The 26,978-nt window shown below is 41.5% G+C and overlaps 2 protein-coding genes across 5 annotated transcripts in view; one reads left to right on the top strand and one right to left on the bottom strand.

Moving 5' to 3' along the window:
* Positions 1-2,705, bottom strand: part of LOC128905111 (uncharacterized) — a 36,046-nt gene extending 33,341 nt beyond the window's left edge. Inside the window, exons 1-2 of the mRNA XM_054190595.1 lie at positions 2,690-2,705; positions 1,694-1,921 (exon numbers count right to left, since the gene is read on the bottom strand). Of these exons, the coding sequence (XP_054046570.1) occupies positions 1,694-1,921; positions 2,690-2,705 (244 nt within the window). The remainder of the gene's footprint in view (positions 1-1,693; positions 1,922-2,689) is intronic.
* Positions 1,399-16,149, top strand: TMEM106B (transmembrane protein 106B). 4 transcript variants are annotated; one of them, XM_054191346.1, is made up of 8 exons: positions 1,400-1,539; positions 4,730-4,951; positions 6,911-6,974; positions 8,200-8,359; positions 9,171-9,311; positions 9,420-9,469; positions 11,204-11,257; positions 12,027-16,149. In XM_054191346.1, the coding sequence occupies exons 2-8, from the start codon at positions 4,732-4,734 to the stop codon at positions 12,163-12,165; spliced, it is 828 nt and encodes a 275-aa protein (XP_054047321.1). In that variant the 5' UTR covers positions 1,400-1,539; positions 4,730-4,731; the 3' UTR covers positions 12,166-16,149. The 4 variants fall into 4 exon arrangements, with proteins under 4 accessions (XP_054047324.1, XP_054047321.1, XP_054047322.1 ...); XM_054191347.1 differs by lacking the exon at positions 1,400-1,539 and adding an exon at positions 1,921-2,092; XM_054191348.1 differs by lacking the exon at positions 1,400-1,539 and adding an exon at positions 2,113-3,830.
* The last annotated feature ends 10,829 nt before the right edge of the window (positions 16,150-26,978 follow it).

The following is a 26,978-nucleotide window of genomic DNA, read 5'->3' as shown; positions in this document are numbered from 1 at the left end:
GCACCTCAGGGACCTTAAACAGTGACAGGCCAAAGACTCAGATGAAGGTCTACCAGAAGGACAAGGGACAACCCCATCCCAGCTCTTGCCAATACTGTTAGGAGTTTGGCCATGCCTGGTTAGAGAAGTAGAGTCAAGCCACCAGCGATCAGCATGCAGGACTTTACTTGAACTGAATGATGAAGGCTAAGGCCTATTGCTAGCTGAAACCTCTTAAACTCGCAGAAAACACCAGGAAGTTCCAAGGATAAAGGGAATAAATGGGCTGGCATTGGCCCAGGCAAAGATATGTGCAGACCTTTTTTTCTGAGTGCATGTTTAGGTGAGGGAAGGTTGTTTTCTGTGCTGATCATTTCCTGGACCTGCAGCCAGGTGACAGACACACTGCCATCAGGGCTGTACTGCAGGTGGCCTCACGTCTGCCCCAGCTCTGGGTGGCTGCTGGAGGCAGCCTGTCTCCTCCCAGCCTCAGGAGAAGCCTGGCACCATGCTCCAGACTCATGATCAGCCCAAGCTGGTGTAAGGACCTTGCTTCCTCACCCTCTCCCTGGAGCCCTGCCCCTATGCTTGCCCTTGCACTTTGATATGTGGTGTGAATCACAGTGTTTCCCTCAGCCTGATACATTCCTGCAGCTGGGACAGGACTCCCAAACCAGGCAGAGCTCCTCCCTGATCCCCCAGGCTCCTTCATCCCACAGCTCTTGTCCCTTTGCTGCCCCCACAACCCCACACAGGAGTGGTCCTCTGTGTTGCCACAGACACTGGGTAGTGGTTTTCACGGACCAGATGCAGGCACACAAAGGGCAACAATCACAAGTTATTCACTTCCAAGGTGCTTCACTTTGCTCTGGCACATCACGCGGGCAACACCCCACTGCCCATGCCCTGAATAAACATCAGCTGTACTTGCAACCTTGTGACACGAGTTACAAAACATAATTGTGGTGATGGTGTGTCCTCGCTTCCTACGACCTTTTTTGCTGACCTGCCACAGCTTTCCTTGCTCGAGCATGGGGCTTCCCCTAGGACACAGCATTCGCGAGTTACTTCCACTGGAGCTGTCAAACAGGGAACAGAAAATAAGGATGGTGAAGGCCCCACAAAGTAAACTCAGGGGTTTTTTTTCCCGTGATTAAGGCAAACACAGCTTAGGTGGAGGCCAGGGCCCACACACCCGCAGGCAGCACCGCAGCCGGCCGCTGGCAGAGAAACTCAGGGCGGCGGAGACTCGCCCTACGCCATCTCCCGGTTTTCCCTCCTCCTACTTCTACCCCGACCCCCGGTGCCCGGTAGCACCCCTCAGCCCGGCCACCGCCTCACACTCGGACGCCCCAGTTCCCACAGAGAACCGGGCCCAGCCCCGCCCGCGGCCGGTAGCGGCGGCCGGGCCGAGCCCGACGCGGCACCGCCTCCCGCCGCTCCGCGCCTGCGCAGGCCCCGGATCCGGGGTTTAGCGCTGGGGAGGTTGCGTCGCACCTGGAGCCTCCGTTCCTGCCTCCCCCTCTCTGCCCGGCCCGGCCCGCGGAGCCCGCGCCGCAGGTGGGGAAAGGCCGCTCCGGCGGCGGCGGGCCCGGGGCAGGAGCCGGGCGGAGCGCGAGGCCCTGGTGGAGCTGGGCGCCGGGCGGGGGGGCCGCGGCGGTGGGTCGTGGGCTTCGGCGAGGCTTGGGCCGGCCCGCGGCGGGGTCTCGCTTACCCCGCGGCGGCTTCCCGCGCCGAGACCCTCCTCGTCCGCCGGCCGGGCGGGTGTAAGGGCCCGCCCGGGGCAGCCCGGCAGCGGCCGAGCTCGCCGGGCCTTGGTCTGCGTCTGGCGGCTGGAAACTTCGCCATGTTTGCGAGGGCAGCCGCTGCTCCGGCTCGGCGAGCGAGGAAATCCGTACATCTCGGGGAGGTTCTTGACTCCTGTGTTTTTGGCAGCGCCAGACTCACCGGGCAGGCGGTGTCTGCTGAGGGGGGGTGTCTCTAAAGGGGCGGTGGAGGGCAGCGGCGGAGGTGCCCGCCTGCGGCTGCGAAGTCATTGCCTTCCCCGGCTGAATTCCGTGTTTTGGAGGAGCCGGTGATGTTCGTGATTAAGACACGGCTGATAAAGTAGAAGGTGGTTGCGATTCAAAGTCTCTCGCTGTTTTTAAAAAGAAATAGGCTACCCTAACTTCTTGGAGAAGCATAGCAATCTACTTTAACTCTATGAAGTTTCACTGAGTTTATAAACAACAAGTTTTTTCCCCAGGTCTTGTATTTAACTCAGGATGCGGTGGTTCTGTGTGCCTGGGACATTGGGTTTTGCACTATCCCGCTGCAGTGCTATAGCAAGCTGAAGGGTGCAGCCTTAAATAAAAGCCGCTTATCACAGCATTTTTTTAATTTAATGAACTCTTTCTAACAAACTGTGAATTCAGGGGAAATCCAGACAAGTCCAAGGAGATTGGAATATACACAACAGTTGTGAGGGAGAGACTAGGTCAAAGCACAGCTGTTAAGGAGGTAGGGTTTGTGACTTTGGTGACAGTACAGAGACTGACACATACGAAGTTGATGTATTCTTGGAACTACTACTGTTCAGCATGTAAGTGCTGGATAAAAGAACAAAATGTTCCTGAGTTTTGGTCAGCTGTAATAAGTTCAGTGCTTGGTTGGAGGGGAAGCATGTTAGAAGAACACAGTTCACTTGAAGGTGGTTGTCTTGTTTTCTCACTTTTGAACTGAGACATGTCTCTCCTAAGTTTCTGTGAGTAGAATAACAGTATTAAAATCTAATTATAGAAGCTCAGGTACAGTTGGCAGTGGAGGATACATCTGCATTAATATTTTAATTCAAATAAAGGGTGTGCCCTTGAAATGAGTTCCCAGTCATCTTTACTTGCCGCACCATGGTTCACACCACAGTGCGATCTGGGAGCGCATGAACTCTTTTTCTTTTGGAAGAAGCTAAAACTAGAAGGTGCACTTCATTTGTGAGTGGGTGTTGTCAGTCTAGACAAGAGCTAATATGAAGTAAACACTCAAAGCCATGTATAGTGTGGTTGTTGGATCCTCAATAACTGTTAATTTCTACAGAGTTGCTGCTTGTTCTGTATTTAGTCGTTAATGTAGACATAGCCTGGGCCTACCGTCAGTAGGGCAGGTAAGTTGAATACAGTTGTAGCACAACAGCACCAGGGACTGATGCCTAAGCTTTCAGACCTATATCTGTGACAGCTGTTGCCTAAGCTGCAAGACTCAAGTTTCGGAGCTGAAAGGCTGTAGGTCAGCTACAAAGAAAACAGTAAGCAAAAACCCCATGTGTAATAATTGTCAACATTATAAACAGCTCTTTCAGAAAGTTTTTTTTTAATAGCTCAATAGTTTTACTTTTCAATTCAACAATTTCTATTATTGAATGGCTCCCATACTTATAACATTTTAAAAGTGCTGTAGCAGCATAAGGATAAATAGTTTTCCTTCTTGTAAGGGTTTAATGACTTAAATCAATAAAATAATGCTGCGTATTTGGTGAAACAGTAGCTAGGACTTGTTGGCATTTGTCTTTTCCCCTCCTCCATTCACCTAGCCTTTGTGGCAATATAACCAATTAATGTTGTGCTCATGTTACCATCACCATATTTAAGATCTTCCTGTTCTGAGTGGTTGCTTTAAAATATTCTTTCTGACTTGTTTTGCTCTCTTAATGTTCCTCTTAGGACTTCCTTTCTCAGTGAACCAATGTGATAATTACTAGCAGCTGCTTTAAAAATGGCACTTAAAATGGAAAAAAACCTTAAGTTTTGCATATTCTTTTAAAATCATCCTGTTCCCCAAGACACTGGTGAACTGAGTGGCTGGTGTCTCTGTGTTAAGTAAGTAAAATGGGTTATGGGGATAGGCTGGACAACTGATTGCCACTGCTGCACGAATTTTATTTTTTTTAACTTTGAGTTTATTTTCCACCTGTTGCAAATTAGGAAGGTTTCCGCTTGCATCACTTCATTACAGCCTTTAGTTTCAAGTGTTCTGTGTTTCAAGGTAGCTTCAGTATCATGGCTGAAAAGTTACAGCAATGAGAAAATTTTAAAACTTGCATACTTTTGTAATTAATACTACTTTTTTTTTTTAACAAGCCTTTACAAATGCTACATATTGCCAGCAGCTATGTTAAAGTAACTCCCATTTTTTTCCTTGACTTTCCTGTGAATCAGTCCTCTTCTGGATTAAAAGGGAATCGTCAGTTTAAACACCTGGAGATTTATATTTCTAGCTTGGCAATGAGTAGCTGATCTCATGTTCTCAAAACACGTCCAGCCTAAAAAGCTTATTAGAATTGGGTCTGTAGTGTGTGTAGAAACCACTGAAAATTTCAAACTTGCTTTCTAGAGCCCAGTCTTGAATAGTTTGGGGTTTTTTTTGTACAAAGATTAATGCGTTGTGTGAAAGTCTGTACAATAACAGTCGTTTGAAAAGTACTGCTAGAGTGTTGCAACCTTTAGCCAGCAATTGTACTGTTCTAACTTAAAAGCTTCTGGTTGATCTCCCTTCAACCACTGCATATTGGAGGGTCTGAACAAAGCTCCCAGGCAGGTCAGGTTCTTACAGCTTGGGATTGACTCCAGCTTGACAGGGCCTTTGTGCTTTGCAGGTTTTAAGGGATCTGAACAGAGGGCAACAGGAGTCTTTTCAGAGTTACTTGATGCGGAGGGATAAATGCCAGTTATGTTTGAATTGTTCTCCCTGAAAACTTTCTTTTTGACTTTTATTTTAGACATGGGAAAATCACTTTCTCACCTGCCTATGCATACGTGCAAGGAAGATGGCTATGATGGAGGCACAGTGTCTGATAATATGAGGAATGGGTTAGTTCACTCAGAATCGCACAACGAAGATGGCAGATGTGGAGACGTATCGCAGTTTCCCTATGTGGAATTTACGGGAAGAGACAGTGTCACCTGCCCGACTTGCCAGGGAACAGGAAGAATTCCACGAGGCAAGTTTTTTTTATTTCTTTCTTTAACCTATAAAATCTACCTCATAACCATGTGCACTTGTAACTATAATAATCAGTAACAAATAGCTCTCCTAGTCAAGATGAAGTTTTTTCATCTTTTTGACTTCTTAGCACCAAGCATTTTGTTACAATTACACTGGATGAATGAAACAAATTGAGTCAGCTTTGGCTGTTACCTGTTGGGTCTTCTGTCTTTACAATGCCAGTGTTTCTTGCTTCTCAGCTTTAAATTCACACATAATCCTAGCTCTTCCAAGTTGAATTTGCAAACCTTTATTTTTGTGATATTTAATCGCATCTCTTTTTAAGTACCTATTTTGAAACTATTTGAATCAATATATAACTTTGCAAAAATAACTGCAAATACAGAGTGTGAAAGTATGCCTGTGATACAACGCCTTTTTCCTCATTATTTATAGTGAATTTTCTTGCCCTCACTTCTGCCAGTGCCCCTTGCTTTCCCCTAGGCAGAGGGACCCCAGCTGGGAATTGAAAATATATAGGATCTCTGTCTGCCTTGGGAAGGAGTAGTCTGCAGAGCATTAGTTCTTTGTCCCTGACTGTTTTGTTTGCTTGCTGCCCTCATCCTTTGCTTTTCCTTTTCTTCTAATAAAATATTCTGCTTTATTAAACTTCTTTCCTATATGATAAGCCGCCTGAATAGCTGTTTAGAAACAGACCTCGCTGAAGATCTTCCCTTTGACTGTGGGGAGGAACTGATGAGAAGGTTTTGTGTTTGGGGCTGTTTTTTGAGGGGAGAGGGGAAGAATTAATTGTTCATAAAATAACCGCATGACTAGTAAGGAAGACTGTAACATGTGACATGATGGATAAACTGCATAATAAACACATGAAAATGTGTTTTGTTACTTGGACAGATTTACCTTTTCAGTATGATTAAGTATGAAAGTAGGACTGTGCTGTTTTGTTCAAAGGTTGACGATGCTTCATTGAAGTTGAGATAAAAATCCATTTTAAATTGGTAAAGGTTTTTTAGAAGGTTGATGTTACATAAAACTGCCTGCTTAGTTAGCATGCTTTGCGCAGCTTAGTGATTCAGAATGGAATCACTTCGAAGTGGTTGATTAGCTAAGTGGTAATGCTGTTCACATTCTGCATTTAGCTTAAAAAATGCAAATCTGACTTGGTCTTGAGGCGCCTCTGTTGTCATATGGATGAATCTTAATTCCATTTTCTTGTATAGCAAAAGCTATAAAGGCAGATGTAGTCTGTGTATTTTCAACAGCTCATCTGTGTTTGTGTTTTTTTAATTTTACTGTTAAGATATCCCTGTTTTGAAAATGCTGTCTCATGAAGTAACTTGTTGCTTGGAGAAATTCCAGTAAATACTTTTTTGGCTTCCAAAGTGCTGCAGCTCAGTCCCGTGAGAAATGGTTGCATATACCACTGATTTCCACAATGTAGTATATGTATAACTTGTGTTGCCAAAGCCACACAAATTGATACATGTATCTGGATTTAAACAAACCTGACTTCTGTTTTAAGAAGAGTACATACAGAATGCCTTCTGGATCGGTTCTTACTGCCTGAGCTTCTGAGTGTTTTTTTCCTGTGATTTTACCTGGCATAGAGAGCTGGAAGCTGTTATGTACCTCTGTTTCTCTCGAGGAAACGGTGACAGAGACATGTCATCTCCTGTGCATGTATGCAGCAGAGAGGCAGAACTTGTTGCTGTTTTGCTCTTTGTGAGCTTGGTGTTTTTTTCCTCTTGGTGTTGTGTAAGCCATACTCTTTTGCAGAAAGTGACATAAGCTACAGTAGTGTTCTACTTGGGTCATTATCTGGAATTTAAATGTTTATCTTTAGTGTTTATTCTTTGGTGCCATTAAGTTATAACGGGCAGTCTTTGTTTGAAGTAGCTGCAACAATACTTATTCTTTGTTGGTTTAAATTCTGAAAGGGTGTTTTTGTTTCCAGGGCAGGAAAATCAGCTGGTAGCATTAATTCCATACAGTGATCAGAGACTGAGGCCAAGAAGAACGTAAGTTAATAATTAGTTGTTGTACATGAATCTACAGTCAATTCTTCTATTCTAGTTAAAATTCAGCAATTTAAAGGAGATAGTGTTAAGAAGAATTAAGCAAAAAATCACTGGAATGTTTTCTTGCGTTCAGTATTGGAAGAACCCTGCTCATGAGTAATATCAGCCTTAACCTTTAACTCTTGGAGAGTTATTTATTAACAGGTGTGCATACTCCCATCACAGTATGTCTTATGAAGCCAAGTAATACTGTATTATCTCTTCATGTAGTTATTTATCTGAATGTCTACAGTAATTATGCAAGTATTTGTCAATCTCTGTAGCATTTTAATTGATCTAAACAGATACATATTCAATGTTAAAGTCTGAGCAAAGTGATAACTTCTTTGAGCCGCTACTACAAAACAGGTCACCTAGAAATTCATCTGTAAAGCTAGCAAAATCAACAAATTCATCATCCTGATATAGTGCTGCTTTTTTTTCTTTCCCCCCTGGGATCTACTTAAAGGTTTAATTACAGTGCTCAGGGCTTCTTGTTCTGACACTTCTTGTTGGTTTTCTTTCCTTAATGTGTGGGTGTTTCTATAGTAAATAGAAATGAATGCCAGGGGGCAAAAATCCCCCAATAACTTCACATAATACTATCCTGGATTGTATATCTTATGTAATAGTAGTACGAATTTGAAACAAAATTGGAGCTGAAATGGAGCCTTTTATTTGTGTACTTTTAAAATTATTGTACATACACGGCCTTTTTAGTATTAGGTTAATTATGAATTTTGTGTTCCTTAGCAGGAGTCTAACACTTTCCCTGAAAGTCTCTTACGACTTGTAAGAGCTTTATTCTTTCTCGGTGTGTTTTGCAAGAGTCCTGCAGAATGACAAAAATTCTGCTATAAATAGACTTTAAGAGGAAGTGCTTAAGTTTCAAAGCATATAAATATTTACCTCTTCCATTTTCCTCTGTAAGTTACAGATGTTGGGATAACCACATGTTTGAAACTTGATTTCTGGTGTGTATATACAAGAATAACATCTCTTTGAGACATAGATGTGAAGTGCAGCGTAGTTGGGTTTTTTTCTCCCCTTCGGAAGCCAAGGGAAACTATAAATAGACTGAACTAGTTGTATTGACTAGTCATGCTCCTTATCACTTAAAATAACATGCCACTATTGCTTAATGTGCTTTCGACTCTGAAATGTGCTCTCTTTTTATCTTCTGCAGAAAGCTCTACGTGACTGCTTCTGTAATTGTATGTTTACTACTTTCTGGACTGGCTGTATTCTTCTTGTTTCCTCGTTCAATCGATGTTGAATACATTGGTGTGAAGTCAGTATATGTCACTTATGAACAGGGTAGACGTATAATATATCTAAATATTACGGTAAGTCTTGCTATCTGTTTGGATGTTTGTAATGGATAAATGCGACAAGAGATACTACTGTGACAGTTTAATATGCATAGAAATTGTACCTAGCTGGTAAACTTAGTTAGTGCCTTAAGAAATACAAGCAGTTAAAATTACCAGTTTGAAAAATGTAACTGGACCTGCTGTAGCTGGTTCCTGTAGCTATAGCTAATAGAGGTGTAGTTGCAAGCTACCATTGGGTCTTCTGTTTTCATGGGAACACTGACTTTACAGTTCTTTACATTATTTTTGGAATATGTGTGAATGTAGTGTGTGTATGTAGGAATGTTTTTTAAATGCTTCCTGGTATTAGGCATCTGTCAAAATTGGTTTTGAGGAAAAATAATTTCTTATCCACCTTAAAACTTAGAGTTCTTTCCATACGCTTCTTGGTAATGCAGTCAATACAGGATTGCATAAAGACTTTTGGTAGAGTTCCTTATTTTAAGTAAAGCAAAGCAGCCATGAGAGAAAAGAGTCTTATGATGGCTAAATTTCCTGGAAGGAATAATTGAGGATAGGAAGAACTGCAGTATTTGCAATGGAGGGTGGTCACCATGGAAGTTGTACAGACATTTGTGCTTCTCAATATATGCCAAAAAAACATGAGGAGGAGAGTAAGTGATGGTCCCTTACACCCCTCCCTCCCAATCCTAGAAGTCAGGAAAATATACTTGCCTAATTTCAGGTATTACTGTCTCAGGCACAAATTTCAAAATGTGTATTCATCAAGATACACCAAATGAATAGCCGTTACTGTTTTGTGTTGTGTTTGGGTTTTTTTCAGAACACACTAAATATAACAAACAACAACTATTATTCTGTTGAAGTGGCAAATATCACAGCCCAAGTTCAGTTTTCAAAAACAGTTATTGGCAAAGCACGGCTAAACAACATCACCAACATTGGTCCTCTGGACATGAAACAGGTAAATAGAATAGGCTTTCAAAGTTGAATACATGTTAATTTTCATATATAGATCTACTTACTTGTGTTTTCATTGGGCTATTTTTGTTGGTTTTTTTTTTTTTTTTAGATTGACTATATGGTGCCCACAGTCATACAAGATGAAATGAGCTACATGTTGTAAGTGTACTGACCTCTAAATATCTCATGGGTCTTAGTAAAAAATTATAGTGGTGCTAAAACTGACTTTTTCCAGTCAGCAGAAATGTATTTGCAGAGAAGTTGTGCCATTTACTTTGTGTGGTAGCATTGGGGGTTGTACGGTGGATCACATTTCAGTGTTTCCCTAGCTAGTCAGTTTAGGTTCTGTTAGCTATAACTAGCTAGTTGTTTGGATCCTGGAGAGTCCTGTAAAATCGGTTTAGGTTGAATACAGGAGACCTGAGAGACCTGAGGTGTCTGCGTACGATCATCTGGATTCAGCAGACCTGTGTGATGAAATCAGCATCATACAGGGCACTTCCACCCATTTATTTTAGAGAGCTGGGTCAATGTGGAGTTCACCTTCAATGGAGTTTCCTACCTACAGTTTCGTTGTGTGTGTGTTTTTTGTTTCGGTGTCTTTTTGTTTTTCCTTATTGGTTGGTTGATATGTGGTTTTTCTTGGTTTAATTTTAGACAGATTTATTTCCAGATGATCTGGACTTAAAAAACAGTACATTGGTTTTGTACCTCTCTGTTCATCAGCCAGGATGTGCTGTTAGGTACAAGCTGGCTTTATATTATGTTACAGGCTGTCTATATTTTGGATTAGAAAAGTACAATAACTGAGAATATCTGGCATTTGGTCTAACTAAATCTTGTTTTAAGCCTAGTAGGAAAAAAAATCAAAAAATTTGTCATTACTATAGATACCAATATAAAAAAACTTATAATACCAAATGTCTTATTTTTATTTTCATGTAATTTGGATCACCTGTGTCTGTTCACTGTTTAGTACTTCACTATATGTTTGTTGGTGCTGGGGAAAAGAATGACAATGGCATGCAAATATTGTGAGTGGCTGCCATGCCACCCTGTTGAACTGGTCACATGCCTTTCGTTCCAGAGCTGAAAAATTTGTGACCAAGAGCAATTGATTTAAGGAGGGGGGTGGGAAAAGAGTATGCACTTATATAGTGCTCTGTGTAACTGGTATGTAGGTGCACGTCAGAAAATGTAAGTTCGAAAAGGTATCTTGCAAGAAAATAATAACTCTGACAGTAACTTCAAAATCTCTGCAGATTGGTAAAAGGTCATTCTGCAGAATGCAGAAGTGGATGAGTGCAAAAAAAAAAAGGGAATTTCCTAAGTTCTTGATATTTTTCAAGCAAGAACAGCAAGCCCCTCAAGACCTTTTTTTGATAGAAGTTGCTGCTTTTACATGAAAAGATGCTGAAGTTGGCATAACATTGATCTTTTGTTGTAAATTTTCCTTTCTGTGTATAAATTTAACAACATGAAGTGAAATTGCAGCAAATTGTGTCTATATTCCTTCATAGTAGAAGTCTTCATCAGTGACGAAGTGGTATTGTCATTCTTTAATGTAGTCGTTGAGGTTAACTTTGATTAGCTTTTGAAAGATGGAGTGACCACTGTCTCACAGGACACTTTTGTTGGCAAACATTGCACATAAGCAAGCACATGTGACTATAGTTCATGTGAAAGCAACACGATGTATATAAAAGTAGACCTAGGTGAGCCTACAGTCATAGGCAGTGTTTTTGAAGTATTTTAGTTGCCGTTGCTAGCAACTCTGTAGCCTCTATGTACAAAGGTAACAGAATTTCCAGTTGAAGCCACAGATTCTTGCTTTTTAGATAATTACCTGTAAAAGCTTGATGCAAATCTAACAGCTGTTTTTCTTTTTTGCAGTGACTTCTGTACTTTAGCATCTATCAAAGTGCATAACATAGTAGTGATGATGCAGTAAGTATGGAAGCTTCCTAGTTGTTGGAAACAACTTTAAAAGCCATGTAATTCTCATTGAAATATTACTCAGAAATACTTAATCCTGGAGTCTGTGCGTCATAGATAAAATGAAATCAACTTGTTTTCTAGTGTAGTAGCTTCATAGTTCTTGAAACTGAACTGTGTCTTTCATCTGGTAAAGACACTTGAATAGGCAGAACTGTTATTACTGTATCTGCTCTGCAGTTGGGCTGTAGCTGCAGAGCTATCAAGGTCTCAAATGCTTTGAAATGAGTTTGTGTGCCAGCCACTGTTCAAAAATTGCTGAGATCTTCGTGATCTTGAAGTGGTTACAGGCTGCTGGTACTCTGCCAGGGTCTGCTTTTTGTGACTGATTGCATAAATAGCAGCATGGGGGGGCTTTCTTGGGGCGGGGGCAGTGTGTGGCAAGAGGGAAGATTTGTAGACCAACCGTGGCTGTAGCTTCTCTAATGATCGTTTGCTTTCTCCTTGCAAAGCAAGGTATTAATGAATAAACCTCAGCTTTACCATCTTTAGGAAAAAATAAGGCTGTGCTCAGGAAAGCAAATGTCTTTGATGGAGAAAATCTGTTGTGGTAACTAGTATTGTTTTTAACTTTATTTAAAACTTTCTTCTTAATAATATTACATATTTTGTTCCAAAACTTTTTCCTTAAAAACCCTGGTAATGTAGAAACACTGATCTTTAGAATAGGGAACTTAAGTCCCTTACAAAACAAATCTCTCTTCTGTTTTGTCTTTTTCAGAGTGACAGTGACAACTTCTTACTTTGGCCACTCTGAGCAAATATCCCAGGAGAGATACCAGTATGTGGACTGTGGAGGAAACACAACCTACCAGCTGGGCCAGTCAGAATATTTAAATGTACTTCAGCCCCCGCAGTAAAAGCACCTGTTGGTTAGTGTGGAATGACTGCGGTTGATGCTTGCAGAGATCCTTTGAATAGGACTGGTACTACGTGAAGGGGAGAGTACGTGCATGTAAAGCATAGCGAACATGGTGACCTGTTCACTTTAGATGCAAGGAGGGAAAAGGTGCAAAATGTATATAGATGCACTTGTTAAATGTCGTGTTTTCCCCTTCTGTTTGCTTTTTATTACTGTAAGCACTTCTGTCAAGTTGTGTGGTGGGAGGGAGAGGGGGAACATCAGATTCTTGAACTGAATTGGGACCTTTCCTCACAGTGTGGTACATCAACTTAGAGTAACTGTGTGTGTGTCTGTGTTTAGGTGAAATGTGTCACTAATGAGTGTTTTAGAAAAATTGATACTCATAAACTTTACGTTTATACTTCATTTCTTGGTATTTGCTATTGAAACTGGCAGTATTACTACTTAAGTAATAAGATTACTTTGAGGTATCTGGGTGTGAAACTTCTATTAGTAAACCGGTGGCAATAGCTCTTTAATTTGGGATTCTAATTTTCATTTGTTATACATGATTAGAGGTGACGTGCAGCCTGTGAAAGCCAGGAAAGCTCTCTTGGATGACACTATATTTGAATGTGGAATTTCTAGAATCTGGCATCTTTTCATTCATATTCCCTCCTGCTACCTCTGGGATGTTATAAGGAGAATGTACGTTACTAGATTTAGAGTTGTGTTTAAAAACAAAATAAAAACCAACCCCCAGAGGAAAAATTCAAGATTGTAGAAGATGTATGGGTAAAAAATTTGACTGTGTCATTCTACCTTTTTTTTTAGCAGACTTTTGAGTACAGGTATTAAAATCAAGATTGTGCAGTTTGAACTAGGTGGGAAACTGTTAGAGCATGGGTTTGGGCAGCTTGATGTAAGTTTTCATCATTTCTATTGTTTTAATATACTGTGTATCTAAACTACTTGTAAGTGTTAATTTGTTGGGGTGTCTATATTTAGTCTGCAGGCTCAGTAAGCAACACAGTAATCTGAACCTCCAGAGCACTTGGTTCACATCAAAATTATATAAGGGAGAATAAAGCAATGCTTTCCGTAAGAGTAAATGCTGATGTAATCATGAGACTGACTTATTAACAAAGCTATTAAATAGTTTCAGTAGGATAGTTTGCACAGGGAGAATTTCCGGGGTTATTATCAAACATGGTGATTGTAAATTTGGTGTCCAAAGCTGCTTGACTTCTGAAGGCTGACTGTTCTAAGGGTTAGGTACGAGACTTTTTAACTAGATCATGATTGTTTTATTTCTGAATTAGATAAAATGCAGCTGTAAGAAGATACCGTTGAGACTGTTGCATCGTAATGAATAATATATTTTTTAAAATAGATGTTGTGGTTTTTATGCTGCCCATCTCCTGAAAATAAGCTACATAAAATGAATTAGAAATAAACACTATGGAAAAAGGCTCTTGAGTAACTTCTTGCAACTAACAATCTCTTACGCTCCTGTACTTTCAGTGAAGATACATGTCTAAACTAATTACTCTTTTCTTTATCGGCCTTTCTTAGGTGGACCTAATTGGGTGGGGGTGGTGGGGAAATATCGATTATGTAAGACTGATTTAAAAGAAATGAAGTCGCAGTAGAAAAAAAACCCACTCGTCTGTTTGAATTGTTATGAGAGCTTATGCTGAATATCTATGAAAAATTTTGGAAGCTAAACTGTCAGTTTCATATAATTGTTGATAAGATGAAGATGTCAGCTTTTGGCTTTGGAGAACTTCTGGACCTGGACTAGTCAGTTCTGATGAGTTACTGTAGTTATGTTCTGAAAAGTATTCTTGAATCTGGGCACTAAAAGTAAACCTTCTTTATTACAGCTTACAATTGTGAGGGAAACTAGTCCACAATTGACTTTAATCTTCCTAGAGTGTAGATGAGGTTCAGTCCTGTGGCTGATAGTCTGAAAAGATACAGGTGATAACTAAAGGCTGGGATAGAGAGGAGCTGTCTAGAAGCAGAGAGGTAAACTCTTGTAGAAAGATTTGTTTATATCGGAGAGTAGGGAGAGAATTCAGGTTTAAATCATGTCAGATCTGAAGTCAGCCAGCAAGTGATATGGATTTTTTTTTTCCCCTTCTAGGCCTAAGTATTTACACCTAGAGTGGTTGGGTTTTTTGTTTAGTTTTTGGTTTTTTGATTTGGCTTTTTGAAGTAGAAAAAGAAGAAAACATCTCTAGGCAGATATTTATATCAATTTAAAACAAAATTTTTCTTCAAAGGATAAAGGTAATCTAAAATAACTGGAATGGCACAATGATGAAATTATTTGGGGACAGTAGTGAATGCCGCTTGAATAAGCGTGGAGGGGGGACGTTACACAGTGTTGAGACTCAAGCTGTCCTTTGACAGTTTGGCAGACATGCTGAGTAAAATACATACGTCAATCTGTGGATCTTGCCTTGCATGAAATGCTTGGTATTGGCTAACTTAAAATATAGAATTATGAGCGGAATAATTCTATGTATGTGGCGGAAGGGGGAAGCTACAACTCTTCATGTCTGTCATCTGGGATATCTAATGCATGTAAACTTTAACACCATCAATTTGTAGTTAGACTTCCTGAATGACTAAGAGTTCTCACCTTAAAAAATAAAGGGTGAGGTGAAGAATCCTATTGATGAATCCTCAAATTAAGTCAGTTATAGGAGAATCAGGCTTAAGGTTCTGCGTGTGCTTGTATATCCTTGTAAAACTGTCAGCTTATTACTAACCAAACAAGGCAAGTATTTGAATTACTCATTTTAATGTAGCATCTCATCTCATATGAGGTCAGCATCTTATAAACAGGTCAGCATCTGTTTGAATGTTTAACTTAGACTTGATTTCTGTGGTGGAGCTTGGAAATATGCTAAGGGAGCAAGGGAAGTCAGTATTAACTTGTATAACTCTTTAAAAAAGCTATGAGAATAGAGCCGTGTGACAGACCTGTAGTTATCACACTTTCATTTTTTTATCTTGATTTTAAAATAAAAAAGGCAAGCCTTTCATTTCACTGTAAATCAGTAAGTACAAATTCTCTCCAGAAGGTCAACTTGAAGAATCGTAATTTTTTTTTTTTATGGTTTGTTTTCCTGTATATGAGGTAGTTCCTGAAGGACTTCTGAAGTGATTTCACTTGTAACTTCCCCATAATCTTCAAAAACTATCAAATATGTATATGCTGGCACTGTAGTGTTGTGTTACAAGGGATTTATTTCTAGTATAATTCTTTTCACTTGAATGCTTTGTAGCAATTCCTGTACCAAAACCCGTTGCACTTTAAAATGGAAGCTCTGTTTGTTTTCTCTTAAAACAGTGGTCCAAATGTTGCACTGTAATGGCACAATTGAAAAACAAAACTTAATGTATTCTATATAGAATAACTGTAAAACTTCAAAACCATAACTTAAGGTAAATTAACATGGAACACTAAAATGTGTAAGAATGTTGGCTATTTGGGTATTCTGACATGAAAAACAGAACTATTTTATATTTTAAATATGATGCTTATCATATTTTAAATATGATGCTTTAAAAATAAGTGAATGAATAAAGCCACCAAACAAACTCAAAGATCTAACCATCAAATATCCATTTGGAGAGATTTAAAGGGAAGCGCTATTACTAAAAAAAGTGTGGTACCTGACGCTTACTCTTGAATTCCTGGTGTGGGGAAAAGCCTGTAGAAGCTCATTCATAACTTCTTTACTCATCGTGATTATTGAGGGGATAGTTGCTTAATTCTTAACCTTTTGTGAAGACGAGCGTAACTTTTTCCTGCATGGTGCAGCTTTGAAGTTCTTAATGCACTTCTGATTTGTGCGTGACCTTGATATTAACATTGTGGTGTTTATATTTTGCAGCCTTCTGTTGGCAGACTTAAATACATGCCTTAGTTGACTTTGCTCCAAATTGTCCTTGAAGTTCTGCAAATAAATACATTTTTTTCGTAGTTGTACATTGCAAACATGACTGGATTTTTTAGCGTGTGGTGTATAAAGCTAGCCATTTAAGCACTGAATCTCTAAGTGCTTGGATTGAACTGTTGAGGTCTTCAAGCATCTGACTGAAGTGTTGTGCCCTCATGATGGGAAGGATAGTGGTTGGAGTAGTATGCAAAAGATTTCTAGATTCAGAAAATCTTAAAAGAAAAAAGGTTATTTCTTATTTAGCATTTGAGGCTTCATTTTTTTTTTCTGTTGTGGGTTTTCTTTTTTTTTTTTTTTGGTGGTGATGGGGTGGTTAGTTGTGATCTTACTTTTCTTCTCACCCCCCAGATCTATAGTGGGACATCTATCTGTTCCCAGGCAGCATCTTCTGAAATCAGTGACTTGTTTCAGAGTTGGGCAGCTACCTGAAGCTTAACAGCAGTTGGACTGGCCCATGAGAGTTAAGAGATAAATAAGACTAGCAGTAATACCTCTGAAAACGAATTACTTTTTTTTCACTTGCCCGTATAACAAAATGCCACAACCCTGACAATACTGCCAGGCTTACTATTACTTTTGAAAGGGAAGGATAAGTAATGGAAGTGCAACCAATGTACTTCAATAATGGACTGCTGCAACCAGCAAAACGTTTGTTGGTGTCGGCCCTGATCATGCCAAAAAATCTAGGTTGTTTTTTTGGCTTTGGGGGGAAGGTTTAAAACCCAAGCCAAAACCCAATGAAAACATGTTGAAAACAATAATTTGGATATGATAAAAACATCCAGTGTTTGTCTACTTGAGAAGCCACCTTCCTATTTTACCTTTAGCTGGGGAATTCCGGTCATTGCCAGCGGGGTAGTTTGGGGTAGCTTGTTCTGCTGCCGTACAGATTTTTGTCATGTAAACCTGCTTTTCAGCCCATAGGCAGGCCTGTTTTACAGGAGCAGTTGCCTGCAAGGAATCTGCAATTAAAGTTAGTGTCGGGCCCTGCGGCACAGTGCGGGACTGTTTGGAGGCAGTAACAGGCTGGTTCTCGTACTGTCCCCTTCCACCAGCCGTCATAAGGGTCTTACAACCTGGATACCTACGTCTTTTGGGTACTGAAACTGCTTTTACTTTGTATGGGCAGGGATATTTAGTGCCAGACATGCAAGTATATTATGATGCCTGAATATTTAGGGTCTGACTGTCAGTGATTTAGTTCTTTTTCTTGTTTTGTTTAAGGAAGCAAACTTAACCACTGTTAACATCCACTGTACAGAGTGTGCATATAATAGCTTGAGATATGTATAGAAATACTAATGAGTGATAACTATTTTTGTAATTTAAGAATTGTAACTGTTGTTCTTGTAACTGTGTAGCAAACAATCTATTAACTTAAGCATGATAAACACTATATGAGTCAAGGGGTATTTGGGAATGACTTGTGGGAGACAGAAGCTATCTTAATGTAAGTTAACTGGGGCAAGGGATTTTGTTATCTAGAGGTTCAAAACCTGGAGTTAATTTCATTATGAGTATGTTTCTAGACAGGATTGTTTGACTCAAAGAATGGTATTAAATTTTCTATTAAAAAAATCTTGGGTCATGTATCTCTCTTTTTAAGCTGACTTAATATTTTTCTCTCCTCCTTCACTCTCTGCCACAAGCTTTCCCCCTATCTCCCCATATTTTTTTACACAAGCCTACATGTATTTTCAATGGCATGATTTCAATTTTTGTAACTACTGGCATTCCATGATGTCTACTTTTTTTTTAATATTGTGTTTTATTTTAAGTCCACAATAAACTGGAGTATCTGAAAGCTAAGCACCACATGTGAATGAATTACTTTATTGTACTAAAGTTAGTGAGTTAAAACCCTAGGCTGTCGTGGTGGGTTGACACTTTTTCCCCTGGTGGGGTGGTGGACAGAAGGTCAAAAGCAAGAAAACTCAAAGACTGTTTAATAGGACACCGAAGCTGTGCACAAGCAAAGCAAAATAAGGAATCTATTTCCTCTCAGCCAGCAGGTGTTTACAATGGGAAGACAAAGACCATAATCCTGAATATCCCTCCTTCCTCCTCCTTTCCCTGAGCTTTTATTGCTGAGCATGATCGTAGAATAGTTTGGATTAGAAGGGACCTTAAAGATGATCTAGTTCCAACCCCCCTGCCCTGGGCAGGGACACCTCCCACTAGACCAGGCTGCTCAAAGCCCCGTCCAGCCTGGCCTTGAACACCTCCAGGGATGGGGTATCCACAGCTTCTCTGGGCATATGATCCTATATGGAATATCCCTTTGGTCAGTTGGGGGCAGCTGTCCTGGCTGTGTCCCCTCCCAGCCTCTTGACCACCCCCAACCTACTCACTGCAGGGTTGGATGGAATTGGAGGGGGGGTGGGGGGAAGAGGGGGCGGCAATGAAAAAGGAAACTGCTGTATGAGCTCTGCTCAGCGTTAACCAAAACACAGCGCTATAGGGGCTGCTGTGAAGAAAATTTACTCCAGAAGAAAATTAAGCCAGACCCAGTACAGCTATTTGCAAAGTTGCTATAAAGAACCGTTATATCCTAAAGGCTTTAATCTTGAAAAGCTGGACGACAAAGAACACGGCTTTATTTGAAGCATTCAAAACATTCATAGCATGTTCAGATTTTACAGATTGTCTGTTACAAATGTTTTTGAACAACTTAATGGGGCTTATCTAAGGTTTCTCCTGGAGAAACTGGTTGTATATTCATGACTACTACATTGGTTTTCTGATATGACTTCTAATGGATAAGTAACAGAGGCTTAGGGCGTGGGGGGTTTTCAGACTGTTTTGTTCAGCTTGTGGATCTCTAAACTGCTTTTTTTTTTTTAAACTAAGTTTAGATGGAAAAATTAGTCGTGCTTGCTCTTTTCTTTCTCATACAGTCCCTTTTCCTTCCCAGAGTTGTCATAGCTGTTGTCCAAACTTCCCTATTTAGGCAAGCCCATTATTGAACACTGTAAATTGGAGAACATTAACCTTTTAAGCAGTATTTCACTTTATACAAATAAGAGCTTGAAGACATGTGAAGAACTGCTTCTCTCTTGTTCTGCCTGTCTGGGGACAGGTAGGCAAAAGTATGTCTTCATCAGTGAACAGTTTCATTTGATCCAAATACTTCAAACTACATGGTTTGGATTCCTCTCCTGTTTGTTTTGTTGTTTTGTTTTTTTTTTTCCATCCAGAGCACGTAGGGGAGTACAAAGGTGAAATCCTACCAGGCAAATTTCAAACATCACCTTGTCCGTCTGGAGAGCGTGAAAAGGATTGAAAAGGAGTACGCTGACAAATGTGAATTTGGAGAAGTTTAAAGACCTAAAAATTGCTATTCCAGAACAACCGAAATAGATGTTTTTGAGACCTAACTGCTGAAAGATCTGACGTCTTCAAATGGCCTAGTTTCAAAGACCCAACAATTACGAATTTCTGAAAGGTTTTGGGGGTTTCCCTGTCTGGCTGTAGATTGCTTTCCTTTTACTTCTCAAGATTCCATACAGCTTTCTGTATAAGGGTTGGGTTATGTTCCTGTGTTACGTGGGTTATTATTATGTTACTGGGCTTTGGGTACACTTGTGATGAATGACACTAATTGCCTTCTAGTGTGAAGACGATGTCTATCTCGCAACTTAAAGAATTCCAAATCACGCGTTTAATTTTGCTAGAAGTCTCTTGATGTCAGGTGAGGTAAAGATCCCCATACATTTTTGTTTTGATTTTTTTTTGTTTTGATTTTTTTCTTTTTTTTTTTTTCCCCCCCTTCTTCTCCAGGAATCCCTGCCTCGTGAGCCTGAAAGCTGAGATGCCTCACTCCTGTGTATGGGTAGCAAGTGCCACACAGCTTAATGAGTTGTCATGGACACTGTGGAGTTGACACTGCTCCATAACGGAGCCGCTTTTTCATGAACCAGTGAATCACCTAACACGGTAAAACTAGAACTTGATTAAGGAGCTGCAGCATCACTGTAACGTAACATTCCACTGGCTACAGTTATGGGTATTTGAAGGGTAATGATGTTTATTATTCTTGAGGGATTTTTGGGAAGTAACACTGCTATCAGCCCTAGCAATACAGTTGAGATTGAGAAATGAATGTAATGTGCCTTTATCTGACTTTTCCTCTGAGAGTCGTACCACGAGGCGGCTGTTCTGGTACTGGTGAGAGGTGTGATATAAGAGTTACTTCAATAGATAGTAATATCTAGAAAAACAGAAGGTAAACACCCACTGACTGTTTTTCATGAGTTTTGGAGGCTTCTATACTACAGGGATATAATCATTTCTTAAACGTTAAGTCTGTCTTAAATAGCTTAGGTTTGGGGAATGTTAGTGGCTGCCTGTGTGGGGATCCATTTAATTGATCGAATTCACCCACCATAACTGTGTGATCAAATTTTACATTTGATGTGTTTAAACGTGTTGACACAATCACTGCAGCTATTTCTCTTTCCATGCTGATGCTGAGTTTGTGAACTTTTCAGCAAATACGCAAAGAAATGTTAAAATAAGCCTTAGAAGCCCACAACGTTGCTGCAGAATATAGATTTTAAAACTTGTACCATTTACAACCACTCTTGCTGCCAATCCAGAGATGGGGCAGAGCTGGTATTTCCATGCTGCTTTTAACATGCTAAGTGACCTGACATGCCTGACTCTCCTGTGGACGATTGATGATCAAGAGAGGATCCTGGCTGCTTTGACACCACCACCACCCTGTGTGGGGTGCCAGGATCCAGCTTTTTGGTACTGGTAAATATCTCAGGAGCCAGGACTGAAGTGTTGCCCTGCGGATTTTGCGAGGGCCAGCAGTGTCCATGGAGGGACCCAGCAGATTTAAGCCACTCTTTGGTTTCTGGAAGCAAATGACGCTGTTGTGTAGACATAGACAGTGTCTTGCTCCTGCAGATGGCTACCAAGCTTGCCTTTGGTTTGCTCTCACTAAAAATGCAAAATAGTAGGGGAGAAGGGAACTGAGACTTAGAAAAAATAAAATGTGCTAATCTTATGTTGCATGCTGACAAGTAGACTGTTTGATATGCTAATACTTGAAAAATCCTATTTAGACTGAAAGCTGGGCTTCTCAAACATGGGAGGGATTCAATTTCCTTCTCAAAAGAGCGGTAGAAATGCTGAACGCAACTCAAGGTTACTTAGTAACCTTGGTGAGACCAGTTAAACCCGGGGAAAGGAGTGTGCAGGGTCCTTTATTTAAAAAAAAACAGAAAGAAGCCCCCCCAGCCCCTCAAAATAAAAAAATAAAAAAAAACAACTAAAACTAAAATAAAAAAAAACCCACAAAAAATAAAAAAAACCCCAAACAAACAAAACAAACCACCACTATTATTGCTAATTTACTTGTAGATATAACAGATTGCTACTTACAGTGCAGTCTGAGGCACCCTAATTTTTATTCTGGTGCTGTTTCATCTTTTTTTCTATGTAGAAAACTAACCTGCCAGGCTCGGCGTGCGCTGCTGCCTTCCCTCAATAGATGGTGCCCGGAGCTTGCGGCATGTGCTGGGGGCAGCGGCCTCCTCGGCGAGGTGGGTGCAGTTCAGGTGATGCTCGAGGAGCTGAAAAGTGCTCCCTGAGGAGGGGAACCTGGTTAAAAGTGTGTTTCTGCTTCGCAGCCTTTCACTGCTCCCCCCCATCCCTCCCCCCCGTCCGCCTCCGCAGTGTTTAAGTGCAACCAGAAGGAGAAATAACGTTTCAGAAAAGAGCGGAGCTATCCTGGTTGAACTGTTCAGATGGAACAGAGTTTCAATCTAATAAATCCAGTACATGATTTTCCTTCCGAATGAGTGAAATATTTCAATTCAGAGGTCTATTTTGGATTTTAAAATGTAAAAGACCTGAGTATGTATTAACTGAGTAGCAGTTAATACATACAGAGTGTTGATGCTGAGAAGTTGAAATCAACAAAAAACCTTGCGCAACCCCTGTTTGTGTGTGTGTAGCTCACCAAACTCCAAATCTGGTTTCTCACCTCTTGCTCTTCTCGTGATGGCCTGATAACCATGGTCTACTTTGACATTCAAGCTGAATTGGTTTGGGGATTTTTTTAATCCATTATTGCCCAGTTATGCTATGATCTACTGTCTTTGCTCCCTGCCTATGGTATACCAGCAGCGAGTCGATGGTGCTGATGAGAGTCTTTTCCAGAAGACTAGAAAACCGCTGCAGAGGGCTTTGCCACCAAGGCAGGCTGTGGGCTCCTTCAGGCTCAGCTCACTGTCTGCCAGCACCCCAGGCCCTTCTCAGCAGAGCTGCTCCCCAGCCCCACGGTGCCCAGGCTGTCTCGTTGTAGGGGTGGTTCCTTCCCAGGTGCAGGGCTTTGCGTTCATCCTTGTCAAATCTCTTTAGGTCGCTGTGACCCATCCCTCCAGCCTCTCCGTGTCGTTCTGAATGGTGGCCTTACCCTTGAGCGTATCAGCCGGTCCCCCCAGTTTGGTGTCATCTGCAAACTTGATGAGGGTGCACTCCGTCTCCTTCTTAAGGTCGCTGATACAGTTTTAAACAGGACAGGTCCAAGAACAGACCCCTGCCCCCAGTCAGAGCACTGTCCGTTAACAACTACCCCCTGAGCCCAATCATCCAGCCTGTTTTTTAAACCGATTTATCTGTCCACCTACCCACAACCTAATGCCCTTTCTTGGATACAGGAATATTGTGGGAGATGGCCTCGAAAGTCACACTAAAGTGGAGATAAATGACATCTACTGCTCTCCCTTCGTCCCCAAATCCAGTCACAGTGCTCATGATATCTGTTTCATAAATCTGCTCTAACTGCTCCCAGCTCACCCCTCCTCCTTCACAGGACTGTCTTCCAGCAGGACTTGCTCTGTTTTTCCCAGTGAGGCTGACTGCTATGTAGCTCCTGGATTTGCCTTTTGTCCTTTTCTGAAGGTGAGGGCAGCATTTGCCTTTCTCCAGTCGTTTGGACATCGCCAGATGTCCACAGTCTTTCAAAGATGGCAGAGAGTGGCCTTGCAAAGGTGTCAGCCACTTCTCCCAGTACCCCTGGATGCAGGAATGTGGAAGGTAAGTCCGTGCCTCTGGAAAGGCAGTAAGGGTCTGAGCACATGGGGAAGTGAGTGGTGGGTTAAAGGCCCCAGATGGAAAGAAAGCTTTTGTAGAAGCTCTCCTACCACCAGGAAGGGCTTTCCAAACCCTTCCAAGAAGATGCCGTAGGACAGGCTGACAGGATCTGGGACCTTCTAATACCTGCTCTGGTACTTTTCGTCCTTTTCCCCATCTCTAGCTGGGGGTTAGGTGTAGGAACTCCAGAGTTCCCTCGGGAAGTCTGGAAGGGAGGTGTGAGCTGGCTGGGAGCAGGACATGTCTGTGCAGATGTGTGCAAACCACTTCATACTCACTCAGCGTGCACTTCTGCCATTTAACTTTGGATCTTGTAGCCATGAGACCTGTCTTATGGAAATGTATACTCTGCTTGAGTTCCCTACCTTTCCCTTCTAAAAATATTCTTTTCAAGTCTCTGAAAGGGAAAGAGTCCCAGTATGTCTTCAGGCTCATAAAAGAAGTACCCACTTGAGAAAAGGCAAAGTTTGAGTGTGGGAATAGTTGGGATAGTCAAACTGATTGCCAAGGCACACACTTACTTACAGGCAGAAATGTATGAATTATACAATTATCAATTTCAAAATGACTCTAGAAGAGACTGATGTAATATTTTAATTCCCTGTAAATCAGTATTACCTTTTATCCTTCTGAAACCATGACCCTTGACTGCATCTGAATTCAGCAGGTTTGGATCATTCCTAAACCTAGATCTGTGCAAGGTCACTATAAATCCATGGGAGGGGATGGTACCAGTGCAGCGATTAATGTCACAGAATCGCAGAAACTTCAGAGTTGGAAGGGACCTCTAGAGATCATGTAGTCCAACTCCCCTGCTAAAGCAGGATTGCCTAGAGCACATTACTCAGGACTGCATCCAGGCGGGTCTTGAAAATCTCCAGAGAAGGGGACTCCACAACCTCCCTGGGCAGCCTGTTCCAGTGCTCCGTCAACCTCACAGTAAAGAAGTTTTTCCGTGTATTTGAACGGAACTTCCTATGTTCTAACTTGTGCCCGTTGCCCCTCGTCCTGTCACTGGGAACCAATGAAAAGAGTCTGGCACCATCCTCCTTCAACCCACCCTTTAGATACTTGTATGCCATAATAAGGTCTCCCCTCAGCCTTCTCTTCTCCAGGCTAAAGAGTCCCAGCTCTCTCAGCCTTTCCTCATAAGGGAGATGCTCCAGTCCCTCAATCATCTTAGTTGCCCTACACTGGACTCTCTCCAGTAGTTCCCTGTCCCTCTTGAACTGGGGAGCCCAGAACTGGATGCAGTATTCCAGTTGTGGCCTCACCAGTGCAGAGTAGAGCGGGAGAATGACCTCCTTCGACCTACTGGCCACACTTTTCCCTATGCAGCCCAGGATTCCATTGGCCTTTTTGGCAACAAGGGCACATTGTTGGCTCATGGATAATTTACCGTCTACCAGGACCCCCAGATCCTTCTCCTCAGAACTACTTCCCAGCAGGTCCACCCCTAACCTATACTGGTGCTTAGCATTCTTCCTCCCCAGGTGGAGGACCTTGCACTTGCTTTTGTTGAACCTCATTAGGTTCTTCTCTGCCCAGCTCTCCAGCCTGTCCAGGTCATGCTGGATGGCAGCACGGCCCACTGGAGTGTCAGCCACCCCTCTCAGTTTGGTATCATCAGCGAACTTGCTGAGGATACACTCTGTCCCATCATCCAGTCATTAATGAATATACTGAACAAAATTGGACCGAGTATTGACCCCTGGGGGACACCACTGGTTACAGGCCTCCAACTAGACTCTATGCCGCTGATCACAACCCTCTGAGTTCTGTCACACAGCCAGCTCTCGATCCACCTCACTGTCACCTCATCTAGCCCATACTTCCTCAGCTTCCTAATGAGGATGTTATGGGAGACAGTGTCAAAAGCCTTGCTAAAGTCAAGGTAGATGACATCTACAGCTCTCCCCTCATCCAGCCAACCAGTTATAACATCATAGAAAGCTATCAGATTGGTCAAGCATGATTTACCCTTGGTAAATCCATGTTGACCACTTCCAATGACTTCCTGTTCCTCAACATGTTTGGAGACGACATCCAGAATGAGTCGCTCCATTACCTTCCCAGGGACAGAGGTGAGACTAACCGGTCTGTAGTTCCCTGGCTCCTCCTTCTTGCCTTTTTTGAAGATTGGAGTGATGTCAGCCTTCCTCCAGTCCTCAGGCACCTCTCCTGTTCCCCATGACCTTTCAAAGACGATGGAGAGTGGTCTAGCAATAACATCTGCAGCTCTCATATAATGGTAGTAATCGCTACCATTATATTAACACGAACATTGGTAGAATCAGATAAATGTTCGTTAGACATAGAAGTGCCTATGTGAGATACTCTGTTCGGGCTTCTTGACTAAAAAAGCATTGTTAAAAGTTGTTCTTGATTAAAAACAATAGCTTTGAATTCTCTCCCAGGAGCATCTCTGCTATTACTGAGGCAGCTCCAAGACCTCATCACTAGGCATGTTTCCCTTAACATGTCAGAGTGATGAATTTAAATACATATTGTGTAACAGAGTACTAATATGTAAAAAAACCCCCAAACTTTTTGCATTGTGCAAATGTACCTATCTTGTTCGGTAGCAAGTTCTTAATAGTACATTGAGAAACCTGTCTCAAATTCAGTCTCTAACACATGCCTGGGAAAATCTTATTTCTCAGACATGCCTCGCTGTCTAGTTTTTAGCACACTCACATACTAGGCTTGAAGTTTGTATGTATTAATTTATTTAAAATCAGTTTTATTGCTTAATGGCTCAGACCCAGCATTCAAAACCAAGTAATTCCTGAATTCATTCACAGGCTCTCAAATTGTGACCTTTAAAGACCAAACTGCCTTACTTGCAGATAAAATGTGGATATTCTTACCCTTTCGCTACAGAGAGACTTACTAGGATATAACGTCTTCAAGATATGTATGTCAAAAAACAGATTTTGAAAAGCAATTTTCCGCTGGTAAGAACAAGAGTGTATTTGAGAGTTATACGTACCAGTGCAGCTGGAGTGGCATCTGGTTTCTGTAGACACTTAACTTTCTAGTAAATGGCTATCTGGTCAGTAGAAAAAGCCTGGGCTGACTGTGTTGTTTCTTAATAGCTGGGGGAGGGGAAATTCACTGGGAAAGTGTAAATATTTAATATAACAACAAATGCATCGAGCAGTTACTTTTGTGTTTCACATCCATGCTCCTCCATAGTTTTTACATCTATAAGGCATTGAAGAACATCTCTGACTTGCCATGACCATGCAACAGACAAACTGGTCTGGGCTTTTAGGTTGATGAGGATGGTGTCCTGCTTGAATTATTTTTTTTCCTGAGCTATTTGAATAATAGACAGTATTACCATACAGGGTAATCAGTATAGTCTTGATCTGACAATGTAATGCACTCATGATGGGCTGCACTGAACACATTCCCGGCTCTAACTTATCTGTTTTATTTTGGGGAAGTCATCTGGGCAGCATTTGTATGCAAGTAATGTTGTAATACCAAACCATGAGTGGGTGGAATCTCATGCCTTACTACTGATGGATAATTGTTCAATACCTATAGTCCAAGCATGTACGATTAACTATTCCCAGCAATCCAGAGGTTCTTTGCCATTATGTCTTCAGGAAAATTGGAACCTAGGTTCGCAGCTGCTGTTGTGAGGCTACAGCAGATGTGGTCGCATTGCCAGACACTGCGGCCATGACCTCTGATGAATTGCTATAGTGCAGCAGCGCAGGGTTTTTTTGTTTGG

Source organism: Rissa tridactyla, chromosome 2 (assembly GCF_028500815.1).
Source record: "Rissa tridactyla isolate bRisTri1 chromosome 2, bRisTri1.patW.cur.20221130, whole genome shotgun sequence".
Taxonomy (NCBI): Eukaryota; Metazoa; Chordata; class Aves; order Charadriiformes; family Laridae; genus Rissa; species Rissa tridactyla.
Note: the sequence above shows the minus strand (reverse complement) of the source record. Positions and strands in the feature narration are given on the sequence as shown.

What these genes read in the sequence shown, in the direction of transcription:
- TMEM106B (XM_054191346.1), top strand. Translation starts at nt 4,732, where the DNA reads ATGGGAAAATCACTTTCTCACCTGCCTATGCATACGTGCAAGGAAGAT. An exon ending in AGACTGAGGCCAAGAAGAAC is followed by an intron (nt 6,975 to 8,199) that starts GTAAGTTAATAA and finishes TATCTTCTGCAG; the next exon opens with AAAGCTCTACGTGACTGCTT. An exon ending in GTCCTCTGGACATGAAACAG is followed by an intron (nt 9,312 to 9,419) that starts GTAAATAGAATA and finishes TTTTTTTTTTAG; the next exon opens with ATTGACTATATGGTGCCCAC.